The sequence below is a fragment of the Labeo rohita genome, unplaced genomic scaffold (genome assembly GCF_022985175.1).
Source record: "Labeo rohita strain BAU-BD-2019 unplaced genomic scaffold, IGBB_LRoh.1.0 scaffold_72, whole genome shotgun sequence".
In the NCBI taxonomy this organism is placed as follows: Eukaryota; Metazoa; Chordata; class Actinopteri; order Cypriniformes; family Cyprinidae; genus Labeo; species Labeo rohita.
Window position 1 is genome coordinate 204,477 of NW_026129656.1, and position 23,304 is coordinate 227,780.

Consider the following 23,304-nt stretch of genomic DNA (forward strand, 5'->3'; position numbering starts at 1 on the left):
ATAAATTATGAAAAATTCATGCCACTACTGTCTTCTCTTCTCTTGACTGTGCTAGTATGACATGCATTTTCTGCCAGAATGTGCATACTATTATTATAAACATTGTTTTTAATACATCTCAGTTGCTTTTTTTTTATTTTATCAGTATTATTGCAAATTTATTAAAGACCCAATGAAAAGGCTTGGAAAGTACAGTTTTCTGTCCTATATTGTCATATTGTGTACATATTTAGACAGAAAACTGGAGCTGGATATATCAAAGGACTCACCTGCTTCTTAAATAGCTAGTAGCCTTTAGTTTGCAGTAATTCATGATTTGCTATTTGTAAATCTAGAGGCAGGTTGTATTAGAGGGAAGGACTTTCTCAAAGAGCATTTTATTAAACAATATAGTAGATTTGCCCCTGAGTAGAAGAGGAGTTATCAATATTTTAGATGTATTTTCCAGAAAGGCATTTTAAAGGGTATAAATGCTATTTAGGAGTACAATAACATGAATGACCTCAAACTCATACACATGGACTAAATGCCACAAAAAGGACACTGGCAGAATGAGTGGATAAGACCTATGGCAGGTCCAGTGGTCTACAAGGCACTGTGGAGCATGCAGAGCATGACAAGACACTGAAGACGTCCTGGTCATCCACTGGCACCTCACACTCGACTGAGAGATTAAGGCTGATGCTGTGCAGCTCTCCCTCACTTTTAATGGGGTCATGAAATGGAGAATCAAAATATTCTCAGTGTTTACTTTAATATTTAATATTCAGTATTTTATCCATAAAAACATACTGCAAGTTTCAAAACTGAAAACCAAAATATGAATTATTCTTTGCTACCCTTCTGAAACACCTGGAAATTGGGATAAAACTGAAGTCGCTATTTCCCTAAACATCTACCTTTACATGTGTCATTGTTTTATGTAAACAAGGAGGTGCTTTCTGAACAGCTCATGTCTGTGCATCAATCAAGGGAGTGATACTGCTGCTAGGTAAAGCAGGGGTTTTCAAAGTCAAAGACAATGGGCCTCCCTTTTGACACAACTTACATGATGGAGTGTAAGCGAGTGGGGAGGTCCACTCCCCTAATTTTTACTAATTTTCAAAAGAAATACTTTTTTAAAGGGGTGGGTAATATGGCAAAATATTGTATAATGATTCTTTTTTTTATCACAATTCTTTGTCATGTTAGTTTTACTATTTTGCAAGTTGTCTGAGCAGTACAGCCAAACTAATTTCCCTATTTTCAAAACAAAGCCTTATCATTTTATTACATTAAATGGATAATTCATTTAAAAATGAAAATCGCCATCATTTACTTGCTCTCAAGCTGGTTTAAACCTAAATAAGCTTTTTTCTGCTGTTGAACATAAAACTTATTTTGAAGAATGTGGATAACCAAACAGTTGCTGGTCCCCTGTGACTTTCATGGTACTTTTTTCCTACTATCAAAGTCAATGGCTTAAACTTGAGTCTTGAGTCTCTGACCTAAACTCCATAGATAGTGATGAAAATGACTGGGTATACTTCTGAAAAACTTCCTGTTAATCTACAAAGCTTGATTGCTTTCTACTTGGTGAAAAGTCCTTATACTGGATGGCACTGACAGAACAAAGTGGGTAAAATGCAAAATGCTTGGCTGAGGGCCAGGGCAGCTAAAACAGTTTTATGTTATCCCTTAACACTCTACGAACCTCAGATGGTAAAACTCTGATCACAGAGTAGGTTCAGATCCTGCAAAGATAGGATCTCCCAAGTTGACATTAACTGGACCATAGATAACAACCCATGGATAAGCCAAAGTAATACAAGTTGTTAGCCACACTGTTAAAAATTGCTGTAAAACAACGGCCAAATTTTGACAGTAACATGCTGTTTTCCATTAAAACTGTGCATTCTGGGTATTATTTGTCATTTTCGAAAAAGTAGCCTGCTGCTATGTATCGTGAATTAACAGCGTTCAAAATCGACACTCAGAGACTGTGTTTAAAATCAAACTCTACACCCTCATTCACTATTCCCTACATGAGTTTACTAATATAGTCCACCTTACAGAGATAATGAAAACTAAGTTGTGAGTGACTTCAGACACTGATGAACAGCTGCTGTTAATGAGCAGAATCACTGATTGAAAGAGAAACAAGACAAACACAAGAACTATATAACTGACTTCAGCCACAGCCTTAGATGAAATCAACTGAAAATTTAAACTCAACACACAGCTTTACCAACTTCACGCATTTCTAACCAGACTGATTTTATTTCTGTCAGATGTCTATAGAAGATCTTATTGAGAATGAAGAGATGTTTAGATGGTGATGTTTTATTATTTTGTTTGACGATACCATTGTGGAGATCAGTGTTTGCTTTAATTGGGCTCCTGACTCTTGACATTAAAACATACATATATTTGCTGTAACTGGGTTTTTATGATGTATTAGTTACAGCAATGCTGGTCAGTTGATGTCAGCTATGTCTAATTGGGCATGAATGTCATCTACTGAGCTGGTTCTGAGTCTTGTGAGACTCATTAAGAGTCTGTTTTTGAGTGTGTGTTTGTTTGTTGTTGCTTTTTTTTTCCCTACAAAGTGTGTTACAGCATGAGATCTTTTGATAATGTGGCAACCAGAAAAGAAGGATTGAATAGTTAAAATTTAAAACTACTGTAGCATTTATACTCAAATAGAGACATGAAGAATCAGCATATGAATCTCAACAATGGTGACAATCGAAAGCTTCATGCTGCAATGCATGCTGGGTATCAGCACACTACAAAACCTCACCTATGACTTGTTCTCACCATTGTTGAGATTCATACGATGATTCTTGATGTGTGTATCTAAATTATGCTGCATTTTTTTTTTTTTTTTAAATGAGTGCTCTTTTTTATATCTGCATACCCAGTTCTTTTTTTTTTTTAATTTCATATCAATATTCAATAAAAGAAAAACCACTGGATAAAACCTGTGTTACTACCAAACCATAAACAACTCTAGATTTCTTTGTAGTCATTCTTTTTTTTTTCTCATAACAAGCATGTTGTAAACATACACAATTACAACAACTAAACTAAAATTAACCTTAAAATGTCAAGGTTCAACAGCCCAACTAAAGTAAACACTGATCTCCACCGTGGTAGTAAAAGAAAAAAAAAAAAAAAAACTCTCTTCTGTAGACTTCTGACAGAAATAAAGTCAGAGTGGTAATAATTGAAGCTGGTAATGCTGTTTTAGGAGTTTAATCAGATCTTGAGAGATTTAATGTCTTCTTTTATTTCAGTTGATGTCATCTAAGGCTGTGGCTGAAGTCAGTTGTTCTTGTATTATTCTTTCATTCAGCAATTTTGTTTGTTAACAGCTGGTGTTCATCACTAATGCTCAATCAGAACGTGATCAATCATATAATTATCTCATTAACTTCAGCACTAATTCAGTATTACTCAAACACTCTGTAGTGTTGACACATTATAAGTGTTCATTTAAAACGGAGGATTTTGCTGTGGGTTTTAAAGGGTTAAAGATGTACGATGGAAAAAAAAACAGCATGAAATGTAATTTAACAGTAATAAACTGTAATTAATTTACGGCAACACACTGCAGAAAAACAGTAACATGCTGGCAACCGAGCTGCCAGTAGATTACTGTTAATTCAAGAAAAAACAGTAATATACTGTAAAACATAACAGTCAGATTTACCAAGCAAATCAAGTTATTTTCACTAAAATATTAGTGAATGTTCATAGAAAAACAATTATGCAACGTCATTAACTGGTAGGGAGAGTAAATATTTGATTGTGCCTAACTGATGTGTTTTTGTACAAGAGAGATCTGTCAGTTTAATTTAGTTTTGTGGGTCACCATTGTGCTGGAGAGTAGAGCTTGTGCTTCAGGCAATGATGAGCCACAAACACTGATGTTTTGCTGCTTTATTTAAAGACAGTAATTGTGGAATTGCTGATATAGTGACAATCTCTTTACTAAGCACTTTATTACACAAATCTATGCTATTGTTAGTTAATGACAATCTATAAAGATTTAAGTAAAAGTCGATTGCTTCTTTATTACACTTTAAGTGTTTGTGGGTTTATATTAAGAAATATTCTTCTTAGTGGACTCAAATTAAATAAGTTCACTGTACTAACACCATATAAACAATAGTTTTTTTAAAACTCAAATGGTTTGAAGCAATCGGATTCCAAAATAAAATGAGTTACCACATGGTATAATAACAGTAACATACTGTAAAAATGAAGAGCTGTAAATTAACGGTAGAGAGCTATAAAATAACAGTATAATGCTGGCAACCACAGCTGCCAGTAAATTACTGTTATTTTACAGTGCAATTTTTTACAGTGCAACTATCTAGCAACAAAACTCCAAGGACAGATGCTATAACTGTGGAAGTTTATAAAATCAGTGGTCAAGTACTCCAGTACTTGGGAGCATATTAGTAATATTTAATATATTATAATATTAAAATATAATATACCGCCCTCCAGTACTTGGGGCGGTATATTATATTTTAATATTATAATAAGATACACTTTCTACATCATGGGGGGAGTGATACATGCCCTTCCAGGTCAAATTTCTTCAGTAACTTGCCACACAAGCATCATTACAACGCAGCTATTATCACTTACATACTGTTCAAGATTCTTGCGCCGCTTTATAAAGGGCATGTGTGTTAGGTGTCCACGAGGCATAACATCAATGCAAATAAATGAACAATTTGTTCTGCTTTAAATTAAAATCTAAATATTGTAGCAAATACACTTTATTTAATTTTCAAAATAATGTTTTATTTATTATTTTAGATTATTCTTCAAATCATCCTACGGGCTGGATTGGACACCTCTAAGGGCCGTATTAGGCCAGCAGGCAGTAGGTTTGACACCCCTATTCTAGGGCAACACAAAATCTCAAAATATGCCCTTTGAATTAATTACAAGATATCAAATATCAAGCTCCTGTCATGGTTAGGGTTACGACTAGAGTGCTTCAATTTCTGTGTTTTGTGGTAGACCACTCAATAGATTTTTATTCCCCTCATAACACTTTATTTTCCAAATAAATAAACACAACCAATCAGAAGGACTAAACTGTCATCATTCATGTACTTTGGCTCTCAAGGCCTTCATGTGATATAGCAACCGGATGCTTATTGCAAAATTTGGCCTACTGTAGAAAAATGCCTTAATTCAATTAAAAAGTTAGTGTTAGTACAGACTGAGAAAGATAAGCAACTGACCTTTTTACCTCAGAAAACCATGATGCAATGGATTGTATATCCAATGGATATCTGTTGGTAAATCACCCTGCATATTCAGCCTGGTAAAAACTGTCCCAAATATGCCCAAAATTCAGTTTGAGGTCTTAAATTTCAGGTTACGGGCTTTTAGAGTATCAGAGGTTTTGACAAACAGTAGGAGGTTGCTGAGTGTCATGTTCTCTAAAGTGCCGCAACACGTAAACAGACACAAGATAGTATGAACCTTGACAACAGAGGTTGGACCTGCCTGACAAATCCCAGAGGTCAACAGGGGTCAAATAGCTAAGGAATATTTTGATGACGGTCTTAAAGTAGTCTTTTTCCAAGAGAGGTCTTTTTCCATGTAGAGCAACATATAACTGACCCAAACCTGTTAGAACAGTCTAAGTGCGGCAGACCACCTGGTGATGGTAAAGTTATTAACATAAACTGGGAGTCGGGGACAATTACAAATTAAATATTTCAGACTCTATAATCTGACTGGATTAAAGCTGTTGCTAAATAGGCAATACACACATACACCTGTGATGGCACATCAGTGTAATTCTACACTTAATTACTTCTTAATTTCAGCATTGCCTGGCAACCACAAACAGCCATTAAGTTAAACTAATGAACTATAATAATTAGTGGAAGCATTTATTCCAGTTTTTATTAACAAATCTAACTAGGTCATGCGCTACAGTGATTTTACAATGGTTATGGGGTATTTGTGGTGCAAATCACAGTAATGCAACATTTCTGTATTGTTTTAATGGGGAGCTACATGAGAGAGCTGTCAGTGACTTCAAAATGTCGTGAGTACAAGTGATCAGCATGCGGTAGTTGGTGTGCGCATATGGATCCCAGACACAAATGTTTCACTGCAGTGACTTTTTACAGAGAATTAGAAAAAAAAAAACTCTCTGTGGATCAAATTCCTACAAAGCAAAATGTTAGATACATTGTTGACATGAAGAAAGCGGTTCCACAGCACATCTGTGTCCTTGGATGTTTCCATTTGACTTGCTTTTTCAGTGAGACATGAACATCAATAACAACAACCCCAAACCGTGCCATCTGATATCTTGAGGTCAAAGGGTGGTTAAACGTGGGGACCAGCACTAATGACGAATGACATTCTCAGTGGAAACAGCACACACACCTTACAATTTTTAATTTAAGGAATTTAAATATTTGAAAAATTGTACCTCATTACATTTACTTGTAAAGTGCTACAAGCAAATGTCTAGTCCTTGTTGATGACAAAGGACTGATGGTAATTCCCCCTCCTACTGATATGGCACAATGCTGTTATTCCAGAAAATTCCGTTTTTAAAAACCAGTGGAATGTAGCCATGTGTTCTAAATAGGGCTTACACATCGTAAGATTTAATGGAAGCCATGTGAATTTGAGATTAATGAGAGGTGAATTCGATCTTTCAGCAATACTGCTGGTTTAAGGGAATCCTTGTTACCACATCAGCAACTTACACATCACCAAAACTTTTTGAAAATATTAGTGCTGTCAAATTGATTCATCGCGATTAAATCGCATCCAAATTAAATGTCTGTGTTTACATAAAATATGTGCGTGTACTGTGAATATTCTTAAATAAATAAATATTTTTAAATATATAAAGCATATATAAATACCTACATGCACATGTACATAAGTAAGAAATATATGTAATACATATTTATATTTCTATATTATATGGCTCATATATAAATATGAATATACACACACACATATAAACACAAACTTTTATTTTGGATGTGATTAATCGTTTTGACAGCACTAGAAAGCAAGTGAAACTTTTTTTTTTCTTAAAAATTTTTTTTTTAAAAATGAGTGATGCTTACCCATGGAGAAGTCATTGTCATGGGGGTTGCCAGATGTTTCTAGGGTGCTATGTGGTACTTTAGTGGTCCCAACCCCAAGTCTCTATGATCTGCAGGGTCAGTTTTGTACCAGACTTTAATACCTAGGGGTTTTTACACATCGCTAACCTTTGATATGAGTAATTCTAGTAGTGATGAATGGTCTCTGCATGGCTAAAAACAAAGAAATCATCCCTGTCAGAAAGATGGACGTTCAAAAATGTCTTTGCATTAGTTTTTGTATCAACAGGCTCTTTATCATTAACTTAAGTACAACAATCAGCTATGAGGGATACAAAGATCTAATGTTGTATAAAAAAGGAATCCGCATCACAGTGATTGCATTAGTTATAGATGTACAGTATTTATTTCAGAAGCCCTAAATAAGACAGCTGTCCTGTCCTTTGAATGCTATTTTAATACCCTTTAAAGCAACTCCAAACTGGCTTGTGGGATCTTATGTCACCTCCCCTGCACAAGGTTAACAACACCCTGAGAGCTGTCACCAGAGCACAGGGGCCCTTAGGGGAGGTGGGCCATACCACTCTCCATGGGAAAGAGACATTGCAAGGTATTTCTGGGCTAAAGCACCCATTTGAATGTTGTTTGTTGACCTCTGGTTTCAGGCGTGAGGGATGTGTAACTGGTAATCTTGCTAACTGGTAATTTAAATGTGTTGTGAGAAATCTCATTTTACTGTTGGCTGACTCAGTTCATATAACATTCACTGAAGCGAAGTGTGAGACATAACACCATTTACTGGCAGTTACTGTCTGTCTTATCTCAGTTTTTTCTATCTATACAGGTGAGGTTTTCAATGCTACAATGACTTCTTAGTAGGCATAAAAAGTGCACACCCATGTTAAAACAAAAGCTTTTAGAGAAGTAAAAACTATATCTAACTAAAATCATGTCAGATCTTTTTTTAACTTTAATGTAACTTTAACTTTAATTACAGGTTATGAACAAAAGTCATATAAGAAACTCCATTTTAAATCAATAAAGGAATGGCTTCAGAAGTAGAAGAAGAGAGTTTTTGAAAGGACCAGTCTGAGACAGTGTGACACTTGAACAAGCCGTAAACAAGAGATCCCCCAGCAATATGATCAATCTGGAGATTTTTCATAGCAATGTAGGAAATGGAAAAAAACCTCTCTCTCTATTTTTTTAAACAATTAAACACTGTGTTGTCAAAGTTGACATTGTGTCTTCATATCTGGTCAGGCACATGCATATATCATTAAATTATTAACAGAGAAGTTCACTTCCAGAACAAAAAAATTTACAAATAATTTACTCACCCCCTGGCCAAGATGTTCATGTCTTTCTTTCTTCAGTGGTAAAGAAATTATGTCTTTTGAGGAAAACATTTCAGGATTTTTCTCCATATAGTGGACTTCTATGGTGCCCGCAAGTTTGAACTTCCAAAATGCAGTTTAAATTCATCTTCAAAGGGCTCTAAATTATCCCAAACACGGAAGAGATGGGTCTTATCTAGCAAAACAATCGGTTATTTTCTAAAAAAAAAAAAAAAAACAAGTACAATTTATATACTTTTTAACCTTAAATACGCTTCTTGTCTAGCTCTGCGATGAGCATGCACTTGCGAACTCTGTGTAATCCGGGTCAATACAGATATGATATGTCACAAAACTCCCATCTCAACTTCAAAATCGTCCTACATCGCTGCAGAAGTACAAACCCAGTGTTTACAAAGTGAAGGTGCAATAAATTGCATAAATTGTATAAACTGTAAATTTTTTATTAGAAAATAACCAATCATTTTGCTAGATAAGACCCTTCGGGTGGGCTCGTTCAGAGCCCTTTGAAGCTGCATTTAAACTGCATTTTCAAAGATCAAACTCGCAGGCACCATTGAAGTCCACTATATGGAGAAAAATACTGAAAGGCTTTCCTCAAGAAACATAATTTCTTTACGATTGAAGAAAGAAGGACATGAACATCTTGGATGGCATGGGGCTGAGTAAATTATCTGTAAATTTTTGTTCTGGAAGTGAACTTCTCCTTTAACACTTTACCAAGATCAAGCTCAAGCGGAGTTACAAGTTTTTTCAACAACAATGTCGGACATCTGTGTTTTGCCCATCAGTAGAACGGCTGCATCTGAGGCAGTAAGTGCATCACATTATGTTTTGATCAACTTACATGACTTACAAAATAAATATCAGAAATCTTTGCCACTGATTATACTGTTTTATCTGATCTTTATTATGCAGATATATTTTTATAGATTCATTTTTAGTTATCATTTACAGCACTACTTCATTTAAAACAGACAATTACAATACAAATATAAGACCTATTAGTAGAACAAGCCTCCTGGAGAGAGGAATACAATAGCTGTAATGGCCAACAATAGGATCATGCATGTCAGCGTTACTGTTTTGGCGGTTTCCAAGGCACATCACTATCACATGACTCGCTGAAACAGCTGCAGCATGTGCAGCAGTGGAAGTCTGAAGATAGCTTGCTTGTTTTCTTGCGATTAAATCTGCTTATTTTGGCACCCTCTTGAAGTGTTCCTCCCTAACACAAAAGTATTGTGAAGGGGACTTTTTCAAATACAAAAAAGGCAGAGGAAGGATCTATTTAGATACAGTGCTCTGTTTTCCCCATTTCAGAACCTTGCTTCCATATCATCCTAGTCACGTAGATATTGCTCTGTTCTGAAGGACATTTCAACACCAACTTTTGTTGGCAAAATGATCAAATTCATATATATACACACTGCCGCTCAAAAGTTTGGGATCAGTAAGACTTGTAATGTTTTTTAAAGAGTCTCTTATGCTCACCAAAGCCACATTTATGTGATGATTTTAAGGATTTATGTATTATAAAAATGCAGAAAAAAACAGTAATATTGCAAAATGTTATTACAATATAAAATAATGGTTTTTATTTTAATATACTTTAAAATATAATTTATTCCTGTGATGCAAAGCTGAATTTTCATCAGCTGTTAATCCAGTCTTAAGTGTCACATGATCCTTCAGAAATCATTCTAGTATGCTGATTTCTTATTAGAATTATCAATGTTGGAAACAGTTGTGCTGCCAAGTTTTTTTTTTTTTTTGGAAGCTGTGATTCTTTTTTTCAGGATTCTTTGATGAATAACAAGTTAAAAAGAACAGCATTTATTCAAAATATAAATCTTTCCTAAGAATGCAAATCTATGCTATCACTTTTTATTCATTTAACACATCCTTGGTGAATAAAAGTATTATTTGAAAAAAAAAGAATTATATAAATTCTATATAAAAAAAGTATTATATAAAAAAAAAGAAAGATTAAAAATTTACTGACCCCAAACTTTTGAACAGTTGAACATTGTTAAAAAACAATTTTAAATATATGCTGTTCTTTTTAGCTTTTTATTGATGAAAGAATCCTGCAACACAGTATTACAGGTACAAAAAAAAAAAAAAAAAAATTAAGCAGCACAACGGTTTTCAACACTGATAATAAATCAGCATATTAGAATGATTTCTAAAGGATCATGTGACACTGAAGACTGGAGTAATGAAGCTGAATATGTAGCTTTGTATCACAGGAGTAAATGACATTTTAAAATATATTCACATAGAAAACAGTTATTTTAAATTGAAATAATATTTCACAATATTACAGTTTTACAAATAAATAATATATATATATATATATATATATATATGACCATGTAGGGCTGTTGTTTATATACTGTAATTCTTGTACATCCTCGTTACATCCCTTAGTAACACATACTTCCATATCCTGCCTTGTTTTGATACATTCTTCTCTGTATTTTGTTGTCTCACACATTTAAATAACATAAATCATTTCCGGTTGCAGTTAAATGGGATAGCAGCATTTCTGTCAGGTGATTGAAAAGCCCTACACTGTATTACAGCACGTGCAAGTGAAATATGAAGAATTAAATAAAATTAAATAAAAAGGTAACCTCAGGGAGACTACATCAACAGATATGAATCTGAATCCACCCAGTGAGAAACAGTAACACAATTTTCCCCAACAAAACTACAAAGATGAAATGCTGACAAGGTGTTAATAGCAGGGTCACAGATTCTTTTGCATTACGTAATGGTTTCCCCAGCAGACTGGTTAAATGATGAAGGGAAATGAGCCTTTGGTTTATAGTTTCTGGTCACCTTTTGCTCCTCTACCCAGGCCCAACATCCGTACATACATTTTTCCCTTCTTCCCTTCAGCTTTTAACTGCAAACCATGACATCAGTTTCATCTATGTGTGGGAAAAAATCTGGGCCCCTCGCTTTTGAAAAGGACACTGATGCATGCCAAGTGCTGTGCACAGGGGCTATTTTAAGAAGCTGTAAATATGGGAACTTCCTCTGTGTAAGGGTATCTCATATCCCAAATGATCGTTTTACATTATTAACAACAAGCTTCAAGCACAGTAAGCCATGCTGCCATATGCTTGACTTTGTACTCACTAACTGGGACAAAGCAGTTGCCCTGTATGATATTAAACTGAACATATAATTATTTTAATGCTATGACTGTTTTCTCGCTCCATTTTAGACAAGGATTGTGAGGACAGTTAAAAGTCAGTTAAAGTCAGCATGAACCTACCACTGATCCTATTTACTTTTTAATACATGTTTGAGACAGGCACCCCAAGAATTTGCACAGTCTTCACTGGCAACTATCCTGAGCTGTGATGCCAAATGGAGCAGACAGAGATGATAATATATATATATATATATATATATATATGCGCGCACACACACACACACACACACTAAGTGGACCATTAAAAATAAATAAACAAATAAATAAATAAATAAGGATAGAATAGATTTAGGTAGTCTTGAGGGTAAACTTTCTCTTTAGCCTGTACCTAGTCCCAGTCAAAATGGCCTAATTAAAGGGGTGCTATTATGCTTTTTCACTTTTTGAATTTTAGTAAGTGTGTGGTGTGTATATTTGGGCATAAAAAAGATCTACAGAGTTACAAATCTCAAAGTCCACTCCAAAGGGAGATATTTGATTTTTAAAAAATACCTTTTCAATAACTACACCAAACGGCTCCTTTGGACTACAGCGATCAGCTCCGGTGGCTGTGTTGGAGCAGTAACGTGCTGCAGACGCGTGCGGTATAGGGAGTTGCAATCATATGCAGAGGTGTGGCTGGTGTAAACACAAGCATTGACTAGAGTCAGCCACGATCAGCTCCGGTGGCCGGTGTCAGAGCTGTAATGTGCCGCAGACATGTTCAGTGTGTGGTAAGAGATTTATTTATCATACAGTGTAGATAGCTTCACTTATAACGTGAGTGTTTTTTAAAATGCATACACTTGCACTAGACTAGGCTAGGCTAGGCTAATGAGTGATGATGTTCTTTGATAATGTTAATGTTTTTTGCTCGTTTTCTGTAGCTACTTTCTGAATAACTAAGGAAATGTAGGCATTATAATTAGTAACTTACAATGTTTTTATTAAATTGTTGTCATGTTAAATGCAAATTACGTCATATTAAAAACATTTGGCTGCTTTTAGCCTTATGCTGGAGCTGGTTTGGACCAAGTATGTAAATAATTAAATACATTGGCACGATAATATCATGTATCGGCAATCTGGCAGGCTGACATTGGACCCAACACTACTGTGTAGCATCAACTATACCTTAATATATGCTGAACTACAATGGAGCAGACAAACCTTGCTGCTTTGGCAAGAGGTGTGGCAGTACTAAAACACTGTCTAAGCTCTTCATCAATCACAACGCACTGGGACAGCTAACCAATCACAAACACAAACACATTTCATTTTTCAGAAGGCGGGTCATCATCAAATCTAGAACTAATTGAGCCATTTGTGCCAGGCTGGGGAGAAAGGTATTGTAATAATGTAAATTATGTGAAAAATTATGTGTTTTTCAAACCACCAAGCATGAGAGCATATTCTAGTACACCCCCAAAACAAAATCAAAACTTTGTAAAAGAGCATAATAGGACCCCTTTAACAGAAATTGGCTGCATACCAACATTTAGGTCTGTCTCTATTCTGGTAAGGATCACCCAGTTGTTTCACCCAAAATCTAATCAATTTCTGATGAATGAAATCCCACCCTGCATTTTTTTCTCTATTAACCTTGTTTAACTCATCACAGAATTAAAGGAGAAGTCCACTTCCAAAACAAAGATTCACATATAATGTACTCACCCCCTTGTCATCCAAGATGTTCATGTCTGTCTTTCTTCGGTCGTAAAGAAATTATGTTTTTTGAGGAAAACATTTCAGCATTTTTTTTCATATAATGGACTGATATGGTGCCCCGATTTTGAACTTCCAAAATGCAGTTTAAATGCAGCTTCAAACGATCCCAAATGCAATTGTAAACGATCCCAGCCAAGGAAGAAGGGTCTTATCTAGTGAAACAATCGGTTATTTTCATTTTCATTTAAAGTATCATTTTAATTTAACTGCTTTTTACTTTCAAACGCTTGTCTTGTCTTGCTCTCGTTGAACTCCGTGTATTCTGCCTCAAGACAGTTAGGGTATGTCGAAAAACTCCACTTGTATTTTCTCCCTTAACTTCAAAAATCATTTCAAAGTCATCCTACATCGCTGCAGATGTACTGACCCAGTCTTTGCAAAGTAAAAACGCAAAGAAGATCAAACACCCTTAACCAAAAAGGTAAAACAGGGATATAGGACGATTTTGAAGTTGAGGGAGAACATGAGATGAGAGTTTTTCGACATACCCTAACTGTCATGAACAGGAAAAAAACAGTCCAGGCAGAGTAAGACAAGACGAGCGTTTAACATTAAGAAGTATATAAATTGTATTATTTTTATGAAAATAACCGATTGTTACGCTAGATAAGACCCTTCTTCCTCGGCTGGGATTGTTTGAAGCCGCATTTAAACTGCATTTTGGAAGTTCAAAATCGGGGCATCATATCAGTCCATTATATGAAGAAAAATGCTGAAATGTTTTCCTCAAAAAACATAAGAAACATAAAGAAAAGAAAGACATGAACATCTTGGATGACAAGGGGGTGAGTACATTATATGTGAATCTTTGTTTTGGAAGTGGACTTCTCCTTGAAAACAGGCTGCATGTGTCATTTAATGTTAACTTTTAAAAACATGTTTAAATGCAATAATTTGCATTGAAATTAAAACTTACTATTTGGCCACTGAAAATGTATTTGCTCTATATTTGTATGTGCATTCCTTTTTTAATAGTTATTCGACTGTTTTTCTTTACTGAGGTTTATGTCATTCTAAAATTTATTAACTGTTGGTTTCAAACAGGCATTCCTACTCCACTTCTCTGACGTGCTCAACTTTGTTGCATCATCATCAGTGTTTGCTTATGATGCTTGAAGTCACCAAATCTTCCATTTGTTTTGCCCATGCAAATAGCTGTAAGTGTACTGAACTTTTTACAGCAACTTTCGTGTTTAGAACTAAAAAGAACTGCAAAAGATTTTTTTTTCTTTGAAAGCCCTGCTGAAAAGCCCCTGGTGAAGACTCTGACCAGCATAATGGGTTAAATCTCAGTAAGGTCAGTAGTGCATGCAGGGAGGGCACTTCACTTTTTTAGTCTATAAATATAGATTATTATGTGCTGCTAGCTGTCACTGTGTCGTTTCCTCTTTGTGAGCATGTTTGTGTTGTCTGCAACCAATGTCTGGTCTTTATCACTCACTGTATGACACTTTCATGACCCCTGTGCTAGGATGTGTTAATCCTCACTAAACTATGTGTCTGTTTGCCTGACTATCACAGAATAGGTGCTACAAACCAGGGCTGTTAAAGGATCGCTGGCCTATGTCTTGGATGATTTGTTTGATTTGTTTATTTGAAGAATTCAAATATATATCCTCCCTTAAGGTATATCCCCTCCCTTTAAGGTATACAATAAATCTGATACTCTTTAAACAGTTTTTTTTAAAAATACACTTTTTGTTTTTTTGCAGTTGGCTGGCTGGCCTGTGACTCAGTGGATGACGGAATGCAGAAAAACTACTCATCTGACTTCAAGCCAATTGCCTTAAACAATATATGTATGTTCAAAGAGTCATTATTCAGTTAAACAAATGAGAAACATGTATTAAAAAAAACTCAAGCCCTGCATCTGTGGTTGTCAGCAGGAAAACACTTTAAATGATGTGTAGTTGGAGAAAATGAAGTAAAAAAAAAAAAAAAAGCATTTAATAAAAGCTACAATAAAGCTGCGTTAGTTTTCATGCATTCAAAGTGAAGGTCACTAAAAAGGGTTCAAAATGAACAAAATAACATTATTCGTCTAGTTTTGTTTTAAAATGTTTGTGTTAATTGTTCTCATTACAGTATATTCCACAGAAATAAATAAATTATTATTCAGTCAGATATTAGCTGCCATCTGCTGGTAAGATTATGCCATGAAGTGTGAACTGCCTCTCTAACTGTAGTGCATGGTTCCTCAGATCTTGCCATGGAGGGCCAATGCGCTAGAGAGTTTAGCTCCAACCCTGATCAAACTCACCTACCTGTGATTTTCGAATGATAATGAAGACAGTGATTAGCATGCTCAAGTGTGTTTGATTAGGGTTAGAGCTAAATTCTGCAGGAAAGTGGATTTCGTGGGCCAGATTTAAGGTTCCCTGCTGTAGTGTATAATAGTACGCTAAAAGATCCACCAGGCCACCACAGAGAGTGATGCACTACTAGTTCCTAGACAATTTATACTTCATGAAACTCTTTATTGATAGATTATCACATTTAATTTAATCTTTTATATAATGTAAGTTAGTTAGACCAAATGTTTCTCAGAGACCTCATTTCAGTACTAGAAATAATTGTTCCCTCTCTACTGTTCTCATCAAGGTCCTGGGAAAGCCATAACCTTGCCAACTCTGCATAGCTCAGAAGCCAATGACCACCCCTCTCTCATCGTGGGAGTTACACTTCCTGTTTGACTCTGAAAATTACTGGAACCGTGTCCCTTCTCATAATATTTTCCAAAAATGTAATAGATGGCAACCCAAACCATCAGTATTATAACAGAATGACAGAGTCATAAACTATACTCTACAAATTAAGAGGGTTCGAAAGAGGCTATAGATTAATAATGTCACAGAGCAATTCTGCAGCAAAGAAACAAAGATCACTTTTGCAGTCCCTGATTTATAGTAAAGAATTATATAACTTCATTCAGTAATATCACACAAGCGTTGCTCCCATAATCAGACCAATTACAAGTATGATGTTGCTTTCATACATCAGTTTACATTTAAAATTACATTAAAACATTTAGATTTAAAATTATGTTCTATATAGTATGAATGATGTGTGTCATATGAATGTAAACCAGACATTATACATTCTGTCATTACCACATGCCCTGCAAGCAACAGTTGAAACAGTTGGCCATCCGGGTACTTACACTGTTTTATGAATACTCTGAATTCGGACAAACTACTCGCTTTTAGATGCAGCCCATAGTGGTTTAATTTGTGACACTTCGTGGAACCAAAACGATAATGTATCACGTCCATAAGCAGCGTCATAATGAACTACACCTGCGGTTACTCTCTTAGGATACCTGAGAGGGGGACTGACGTCATACATCCACTAAAACTCACCTTGGCACCAGCTGTTAAAAAAGCCATTGCACAGACGCCTCAGAAAAGTTATTTCCGAAAGAAACTAAATAATCATTGTTTGAGATGCCACTGGCTTTTGATATTTTGTATCTAATGCTGTGACATTTTGAACTGTTCAAATACTTCACACCATCAGACATTATATTACTAGTCACAAATAAACAAATAAGACACCCACCTTGCAGACTGCTGCTTTGCCACTGAACTCTTGTCTTGTGAACTGTCCCTTGAGCAGAAAACACCGCGGAAGATCCGTTATTCCCCATTTTTAAAAACACGTCTTGCAGTTTAACAGGTTACGAATCTAATGTAACTGAAACGTTCCAAAAAGCCGTTACAGAGCTGTCTGATCTCGAGACAGGCTGCGGTGGACAGTAAGGAGGAAAACCGAAAAACCCGCCTAAATTCAGTTTGAAAGCTAAAAACACCTCACACGTGCTTGTGTGTATCTCTCGTGAGCTGTCCAATCGCCGTGTCCAAGTCCTCGTGTGAACGCCCCAACGGTCCTGACAATATACGGCCACTCCCGCTAGCTAGCGTCAACGCTTCAGTTGGGGAATGTGATGTAGATTCTATGGCAGGTAATCATGACAACATAAACGCAAATGTTGCTGCTTACAGCAGCCCTGAATTCGATTCATTATACCTATCAACTACAGACAACAATGGTTAATGTTTTAGGATGAATCGCTTGTTGTATTCCTTATTTTAAGTCCCTTTGGGTAAAAGCTTGTAAATGAATTATGAATTTTAAATATAGGGACTGGTTCTGTAGCCATCTCTGTTTAAACCCGATTGCACAAGCCAATCTACTTTAACAAATATCGAGTACAGACAGCAATTAATTAAAGAATTTGTCAGTATGAAGTTGTCGAAGGCTTCTAGGCAATTTCTGCATCATCATGCAATCTCCTAAGATGATTTTAATGAAATAACCTGCCCTGGTAAAAATAGGTTTGACGTTTTCTCCTTGATGCTATTGTAATCAGTGGAGCGATTGAGCTCAAATGTCTCTGTAATCGAATTAAAACCTTTTGCATTCACCAACAGTCTTTCCTCTGAGGGCCTGTGAGAGCTTGTTAGCCTGGCCATGATTTCACCTTGATTTTTTTGCATGTTGTTTGTATAAGGTAGTGGCATCTGAGTACAAATTCCCTCTTAATGCTATTGATTGCACTTTTAGGAATGTATTGCAATTATCAAGGAGGTGTACAATCCTTTCCCACTTTGTTAATTTCTGTTGAGTGTAAGATTAAATTTTGGCGTTATTCTCTTGATATTAGATTTCACATCGGTAAAATTCTGTTACACACGTGACATCAACAAACACACACTCTAGTTATATATTAATTTTGGTTTGAAACTTTGTCCGTCTGTTGTGAATAAATCATACAGTGTTTTTTAAGGACAAGTTACAGGGATGTCTAAACGAAACTTTGTAACTTTAAATAAAATAGTGTACATTTTTCAAAACAATAGTTGATAATTATGTATACGAAAATGTTTAAATCCTTTAATGAATTATCAAATATGATATAGCAACAACATTTGATGCCTAATGGAAATGTATAAGAAAAAACAGATTATAAGACATGTAAAATACTGAAAGTATATATATTTTTAGTTTATAGTTTACTTCGATCTAATCAAAAACTCTCTATATAGGATACAGAAAGATAAAGTTTACTTAATAACGCCAGAGGGCGCTCCTTAATCATTTTTAGATCTTTAGGGTGTTTTTTTTTTTTTTTATTTTAAAGTGCCATCATTAACAATCATGCCCTGTCTGGATTTTAAAGAAATGTATAGACCTCAGCCAAAAATGTATCCTACAGATTTCTCATCCTAACCAGTTCAAGAGACATGAAGACTTCAGCCTGTCAGTAAAATAATTGTTCAGTTTTATACATTAGAGGAATATGTTTGTGAAATGTAAGACCTCCACCTTCTATAGACATTGAGAATATATCAGAATATTTCATTTTAAACCATGGACTGTGTAAGCAGGCCTCTTACAGCACACAGCGTGCATTCCATCATCCTGCTGTGTCTTCATACAAAGTAAAAATCGTGCAGCCAGGTGAGCCAAGGGCTATAAACTCTGACTTTTTGTAGAGCTATATATGAGAAGTTCAGATGTAAAACCAGCTAAAAGCCATCTCGGTCAAAAATGAGATAATGATACTGAGTGAATGCTCCTGACACATAGTATACATCCATTAAATACTTTTACTTCAGACTCGCTAAATTCCAGCCTCAGCCCAGTCAGAAGTACCAGAACTTATATAGAAACCTATACAAAGTAGCCAGAAAGAAATGCTAATTTTAAAGAAATATGTCAGATGGATTTAGAGGCTTTTGCATCTGAACTCTTCATATGTTGTTATGTGTACAATGAAAATTTAAATTTCAGTGCAAATATTGTTTTCAAGCTTTAAAGTCTAGTCAGTTTTAGGATCTTGCTCATTCTATACTCATTTTAGACTGCTTGTATTACCATACCTAAACAAATTGTCACATTTCCTATGAGCCATGACATGACATCACAGCAGCTTCTCAAGCTGCTTAATTATGACACACACAGACAGATTAACAGCAGCATTAGACAGAGCTGGATAAGGATCACCTACAAACAAAATGAAAACAACACGTCATTTGTACCATCTGTGATTTATACTCATCCTTAAGGACGCAAAGCATTTTGTAATAAGTGACCTTTGCTCAGGGTCAATTTAATTCTGTAATTTTGTTTATATGCAGACTTTCATTTGAGCTTGCTTTATGTATGTCTGCAAATTAATATATATATATATATATATTTTTTTTTTTTTTTTTTTCTAAAGAAAATATTGGGTATCCCAAACTACTAGGGTGGATGCCAGGTAGTTGCTATCTGGCTTCTAGGACATACTGTGTCATTGCTAGGGTGTTCTGACTTGTTTACTAGCCCAAGTCAAAAGAGCGCATTCTCAAGTCACTCTGATATTTTGATCCCTAGATATTGCTTGGCCTGTTTTTTTTGTTTGTTTGTTTGTTTTTGCTTGTTTAATTAACTTCCCGATTGCTTGGAAAAACAATAACACAACTCTCTTCAACCTACTGCATAATTCGAGGACAAACCATGGAGGATGAGTTACAGTCTTAAGTTTACTACTAAGGATTAAGTGATTGTTCATATATCTAACCATGAGCAGGAGTAATTAGCAGACAGAAAGTGTTTTGTGTTTGTTTGTGTATGTTTGTGCTGATGAGAGATTTATTTTGACCTCTTGTCAGGGATGGGTGGTTGAAGGTGGCCTTCTCTACCCCTTCCCCCAAAGACTAATGAACAACAACAATCAGGCCTCCCTTTCTTCACAGGCACAAAAGATCAGTCTGGGCACTGAAGAGAACATATGCCACTGAAATCAGCCAGATTTTAATGGCAAACAACATTGAACAGCAGTCCCGTACATATCCATATAATTTTTTCAAGTTTTGTTGTAAAATTATAGTTTGTGCTGTTTTGTTTTGTTGTTTTTAAATAGTTAAATAGCCAAAAAAAGCAGCAGGGTTATCATTAATTAGCTAAAACTAAAGCCATTTAGCCAAAATATTTTAAAATATAAAAAAATAAAAAAATCAAAGGCCTCCTAATAATCTCTATTCTTTGAAATGGCTCTCTCTTCTCTCCACCTACAGCTGGTGTGTAGTGAGCACACTGGTGCCGTTGCAATGCGGCTGCTGTCGCATCATCCAGGTGAATGCTACACACTTGTTGGTGAGTGAGGAGAGACCTCCTGATATGATTGTAAAGTGCTTTGGATGTATACTAGTCCGTAAGTAAGCACTATATAAATGCATCATTCATTCATTCATTCAAGTACGAAAATCACCAAAACTAAACTAAAACAAAACTAAACTAAACTCTATACTGTCTTTTTAAAATAAAAATGACAAAAACATGACAAAATTATTTTAAATTACTTTAAAACTTTAAAAATGAACACAAAAAGTATAAAAAACTAAATCAAATTTTTAAAAACTTAAAAAAAACTATAGTAGCAGGCCTAAATCAGTAATACTAAACTTCAGTATAACATGGGTAAACAACTTCTTGTACATTATACATTCTGTTTTATGGCCTAATATTAATTGGAACATAAAAAATTACATAAAATTGCATGGCAATTGAGCGATGTTTTTTATTCATTAACAGTAATAAAGAATTTGCAAATGCAACAAAATTACAAAAAAGATAGATAAATATAGTAATGCGAGTAATGCGAGTTACGTAATGTTATTACTTTTTTCAAGTAACTAGTAAAGTAATGCACTGACAAGAAAAAATCTTTTCAAATAAGTAACGGCAGTTACTTTTCCCCCATTTATTGATTAAAAGTTCTCCTGTCCCCATGTTGAGAGAAATTGGGAGTAAGTTGTTAGTTCCAGAATAAATGTGAACATGCATTCATTCATCTCTCTCACAAAAAACAGATTCAGTATTCCTCAAAATGAATAAAAACAGTGAAATTCAACTCAGAATATGACGCAACCCTGCAATAATTAAATATGTTAAATAATACAAATATCCTTTTAATCCCATTTTATTAACCAATGTCTTTGCTGCTGATCTTCGATGATCCAATTCAACCATACTAATAAGCAAAAATTATTCAAGATTATCATTAAGATTTAACATTTGTTTTCCCTTTTTTATTGCTGAAGAGTTGACATGTTTTCTTCTGCAGTCTACTGTACAGACGTGAATTTACTTTTCTCAAAGCCTGAGGCTTTTGGTGTGGAAAGGCTTTTACATTTGCCAAAATAGAACTTTTATATTAAAAAAAAACAAGCAAGCCCTGCCCAGATTTAAAAAGTAACGCAAAGGTAAAGTAACGCATTACTTTCCATAAAAAGTAATTTAGTAATGTAATTAGTTACTTTTTAGGGAGTAACTACATTGATTACAAATATATGTACATTTAAAAAAACATTTGTCACCCCACAAAGCTACTGAACTTCAAAGTGTTTAAAAGCATTACAAATGGTGAAAAACAAAAGAACCAAAAACATACACTTTCTCTTATGCATTTATTCCTTTTTTATATAAAATCTTTCATAAGAAAAAATTCATGCCCATGTTATTTGCCAGCTACCCAAATTCACTGGTACATTATAATCCAAACTGCCTTTTATTCAAAGCCCGTATCGCTGCCAATGTTGTGCTAATTACAAAGCCACCATGATTGAGGATTGTGAAAACACTCCACGCCGTGAACGTACATGACACAAAAGATGAAGCACAGAACACCCTGTGCTTGGCTGAACACTGAGTGCGCTTTAGTCGTCACACTTTTCCCAAACGCCTTGCAGCTGCTCCTATTGTGGTCCCTGAAGGGTTTGAGCGGAGCCCATACTCCTCTGACCACCCCTCCTGCTGTCTGACAGCCCTTAAATGAGCTCATTGAGACCCCCGTGCTGGAACAATTGCAAACACTGATTCTATGCAGTGTGACCACAAAGCATTCCCAGTGCAGGATTCCAATGCACACGCGAACACAGGTCAGAATACCCTAACATGTCAAGGTCAGGGTGAAAAGGGGATTGTTCAGATATTTTCCCAGCAATATTTGAAACGTTCACACGGGCCTGAATTCCAGTTCAAACAATAAAGTCAGATGCATTTATTTGTCTAGTGACCCCTCTTTAAGAACAGACGGTGCTCATCTGTCTAGATACTGAAACATGCAGTGACTCCGAAAAATATTTGGACACTTTAGTCTTTTAAAGATGCTGGAATGTCACTGCATTGGATCACAAACTACTTATTAATTTGTAGATTATGATTTGTATGATCCATTTGAACATAAAATTATTTGTAATTCTGCGTAACCCAAAATATTATCAAGTCAATTCTTTTTTCAATCAGATCTTTGCTGAAATATCAAGTGCCACCTTATTCACTCATCATGTAAACATTGTTCTCTGGTGGTATGATAATGATGGTACTAAATATATTAAAAGTATATTAAATATATCAAATATATTAAATATATAAAATATTTCTTCTAGACAGAAATTAGTTTACTTTAGCATCAAATGGAGACTTTTGCTTGAGTCTCCTGCTTCACACACTTGTCTCCTGAGACAAAAACTCTTAACACTCTCAAAGGTCTCCTTTAAAGTTTTAGAAGAGATCTCATTATCTTCACACATTATGCTCTGATTTTTCTATGGTGGTCTCACATTTGTCTCCTTTAAAGCTTTAGAAGAGATCTTACTAATATTACACACTGTGATTTTTCTCCTAATCGAAAGAGTCTGGAGGCCTCATATTTGCCTCCTTTAAAGCTTTAGAAGACATCTCAAAACTACTCGAATACTTAAAGGCACTAAGTAAAGTTTTAAGAGTGAAATTTTGCAGAAATAAGGATAAGGTTACTCTTAATTGTTGACACATAATAAGATAATAGAGCCATACAGTTTATGTGGATAGCATAACATTTGTTTTTGGTAGTAACAGTAATGTACCCGATGTGTATGAAAGCCCGTTT

At 35.1% G+C, this 23,304-nt stretch overlaps 1 protein-coding gene and 1 long non-coding RNA gene across 3 annotated transcripts in view; one reads left to right on the forward strand and one right to left on the reverse strand.

The window, feature by feature from the left end:
* neurl1b (neuralized E3 ubiquitin protein ligase 1B) overlaps window positions 1–17,129 on the reverse strand; it is a 39,970-nt gene extending 22,841 nt beyond the window's left edge. Inside the window, exon 1 of the mRNA XM_051104414.1 lies at window positions 16,947–17,129. Coding sequence (XP_050960371.1) covers window positions 16,947–17,034 — 88 coding nt within the window. The 5' untranslated portion in view covers window positions 17,035–17,129. The remainder of the gene's footprint in view (window positions 1–16,946) is intronic.
* LOC127161703 (uncharacterized) lies at window positions 7,600–16,953 on the forward strand. 2 transcript variants are annotated; one of them, XR_007827154.1, is made up of 6 exons: window positions 7,600–7,704; window positions 14,433–14,545; window positions 14,626–14,685; window positions 14,910–15,014; window positions 15,101–15,187; window positions 15,990–16,953. It is a non-coding gene; the product is annotated as an uncharacterized LOC127161703 (long non-coding RNA). The 2 variants fall into 2 exon arrangements; XR_007827153.1 differs by lacking the exon at window positions 15,990–16,953 and having other exon boundaries at window positions 15,101–15,339.
* Window positions 17,130–23,304: the final 6,175 nt, after the last annotated feature.